Genomic DNA, 3,070 nt, shown 5'->3' on the forward strand with positions numbered 1-3,070 from the left:
GTTGGGTTTGGAGCAGAGGGAGCTGATTCCCGATGGAACAGGGGCACCCACCTGGCTGCAGCTGCGTGGGGACAGGAGCGGGGCCAGGCTGTGCCCAGACAGCCCCGTCACCGAGGGAGCCTCGCCGGGGTCCGGCTGTCCGGGGCTTTGGGATGAAAGGAGAGGGACAAAGAGAACAAAGGGGGTTAAAAGGGAGCAGAGCAGCTGATAAACCCCTGGTAAACATAAAACATCCCGGGCCAGCCCTGGAGCTCCCAGCAGCCCTCGGGCCGGAACTGGGGGGAGCTGGAATGTCCACACCAATATCCCTGGAATGTCCACACCAATCTCTCCAGGAGAACATCCATGCCAACCTCCCTAGGAAAACATCCACACCAGCCTCCCTGGAATATCCACACCAACATTCCTGGGAGAACATCCATGACAACCTCCCTGGGAAAACATCCACGTCATCCTCCCTGGGAGAACATTGACACCACCTCCTCAAGAGAACATCCACCCCACCATCCCTGGAACATCCACACCACCATCCCTGGAACATCCACACCACCATCCCTGGAATATCCACACCACCATCCCTGGAATATCCATGCCACCATCCCTGGAAGAGTCCGAGGCCAGCTTGGAGCACCCTGGGATGGTGGAATTGGATGGAACTGGATGAGCTTTGAGGTCCTTCCAGCCCAACGCATTCCATGACTCTGTGCTCTGGATTTCCTGGGAATTCGGAGCAGAGCCCCATCCCTGTGCCCGGCCCCTCGATGGAGGCTGCTGTTATTTCGGGAGCAGTTGATGGAGTTTTATTAAGATTCCTGTTCCCTTAGTAACTCCAAAGACACGAGCAAGGAAATTGCTTAATAGGGACAAGCTCACAAAGGAGCGGGATCACTGTCAACGATTCCGTGAGGCTGCACCCAGGTTTTTCTGGGAATGAGGCACGAATTAAATGTTAATTTGGGAACTGCAAATACCCAATGAGATGCTTATTTAGAACAAAGGAAGGAGTCAGTATGGAGCCAGGCAGGATCCAGGTGGGATCCAGGTGGGATGGAGGGAAGGATCCAGGTTTGGGGTGGAAGGACCTTAAAGCCTATCCAGTTCCAACCCCGACACCTTCCACTGTCCCAGGCTGCTGGGCACTTCCAGGGATGGGGCAGCCACAGCTGCTCTGGGAAATCCATCCCAGCCCCTCCCCACCCTCATCCTAGAAAATTTCTCCCTCAAATCCAGCCTGAATCTCCCCTCTTTTCCCTTAAAACCATTACCCCACCCCCATCTTGTTCATAAGTGAAGCATTGGAAAATCTCCCTGGAGCGTTTTTGCCATGATTTTTGGCACCTGAACTCCTCAAAGGTGGGAAAAGGCTTCACTTGCAGGCCCATGGGGCTCCCTCCCTCCTTCCCTTCACCTCCACAGCAGCAGGTCCCAGTGTCCGAGCTGTGTCCGAGGAGTGTCCGGCGGGGCGGAGGCAGCTCCGTGCCCCTCTGGACACCCCGGTGCTCCCCCCGGAGCTCCGGGAGCAGCCGGAATCTCTGCATTGCCTTTTTCAGTAAATGCTGCTGCTGGGACGGGCCCGGCTGCCTCTGGAGCACAGCCAGGGGCTCTGCCAGAGAAACCTGAACTTCCAACGGGATCCAACCCCCGAGCACGGAGCTGCCCCGAGTGCCCAAGAACCAAGCGGGTCAGCCCCACGGAGAGTCCGGGATGTCCCATCCCGTTTGGAAGGGACAGGAGCAGCCCCAGAGCCCAGGGGAAGGCTCAGCTCAGCCCCAGCCCAGCAGGGATGGATTTTCCTGGAATATCCACACCAAATCCCAGGCTCTGACATCCCTGATCCTCCCAGGGACCCTTCTCCCAAACCGAGCCACCTGGGAAGCATCCAACCCCCAGGAAAGGCTGTTCCCACCCCAAATCCCGGCCTCCCGCCCTCTCCATCCAGCCTGGACAGCACCACTGGAATATCTCCTGGATCCCAGCTCCCGAGCCCACCCAGCACTGCGGGGTGGGGGTCCCAGGCAGGGAACCCCCGCTCCCAGCCCCGGCCCTGCTCCTCGGGATGGCCCGGACCGTACCTGGCTGCGCTGGGATCCCGGCTCCATCCCCGGCCATCCCGGGGGGGGAGCGGGCGCGCGGCCGCCCGGACGCCCGCGGCGATGCTGCTCGCTGCCGCTGGAGCGGGTTCCTATGGCGATGCAGAACCCATTAGAATAAAAGGTGGAGCGCAGCGATTGGAGACGGGAGAAGTTTCCCGAGGCGCCTGCCTGGGAAAGCCAGACCGTGGGAATGCTCGGGGCTGGGGCTGGACCCCTGCTCCGGCTCCTGCATCCCCAAAAACCCTCTCTGATCCCCCTGCTCCGGCTCCTGCGTCCCCAAAAACCCTCTCTGATCCCCCTGCTCCTGCATCCCCAAAAACCCTCTCTGATCCCCCTGCTCCGGCTCCCGCATCCCCCCTGCGTCCCCAAAAACCCTCTCTGATCCCCCTGCTCCTGCATCCCCAAAAACCCTCTCTGATCCCCCTGCTCCGGCTCCTGCATCCCCAAAACCCTCTCTGATCCCTGGGAAGCTCCTGCATCCCCAAAACCCTCTCTGATCCTGGGAAGCTCCTGCATCCCTGTCCCCCCGAGAGCCAGGACTGTCCCTGGTGTGTCCGTGTCTGTCCCGGGATGCTCCAGGATTCCCGGGCAGGCACAGCCCCCCCTGTTCGTGGCTCTCAGGACAAGGACAGGGACACGCCGGGGTCACAGCTGGCAGCACCCGGGCCCCTTCCCCCCCAGGATCCGCAGGGATGCGGCTTTCTGGGATGCAAGGGCTGTCCCTGTCCTGCAGGGAAAATTCCTTGGAAATACTTGGAAACAGCCACATGTTTTCCTGCTCTATCCGCTCGGTTCTGATGGAAATGGGGTTTCTGGGAGGTGCCCACGGGGTGTTTTCCACACTCCAGCAGTGCAGGGAACGCTCTATGCCTGGGGCACCAGGCAGCCTCAGCGGGGGCAAATTAAAATTGCTTTGCTCATCCTCGGGCCCTGGAAGGGCTGGGAGGGTATGGATGGACAATTCCTGAAGGTCTCCT

The 3,070-nt window shown here is 60.1% G+C and overlaps 1 protein-coding gene across 4 annotated transcripts in view; it reads right to left on the minus strand.

The window, feature by feature from the left end:
* CTXN1 (cortexin 1) overlaps window positions 1-3,070 on the minus strand; it is a 27,715-nt gene that overhangs the window by 15,180 nt on the left and 9,465 nt on the right. The window contains exons 1-2 of one of the 4 annotated variants that reach the window (XM_008639972.2): window positions 2,073-2,359; window positions 52-145 (exon numbers count right to left, since the gene is read on the minus strand). Coding sequence is in view for 3 of the 4 variants with exons in the window: in XM_017742508.1 (XP_017597997.1) it covers window positions 52-145; window positions 1,409-1,713 (399 nt within the window). In the remaining variant the exon portion in view is untranslated. The other 3 variants (XM_017742508.1, XM_017742509.1, XM_017742510.1) reach the window with 3 other exon arrangements.

The sequence above is a fragment of the Corvus brachyrhynchos genome, unplaced genomic scaffold, assembly GCF_000691975.1.
Source record: "Corvus brachyrhynchos isolate BGI_N302 unplaced genomic scaffold, ASM69197v1 scaffold158, whole genome shotgun sequence".
NCBI classification, from domain to species: domain Eukaryota; kingdom Metazoa; phylum Chordata; class Aves; order Passeriformes; family Corvidae; genus Corvus; species Corvus brachyrhynchos.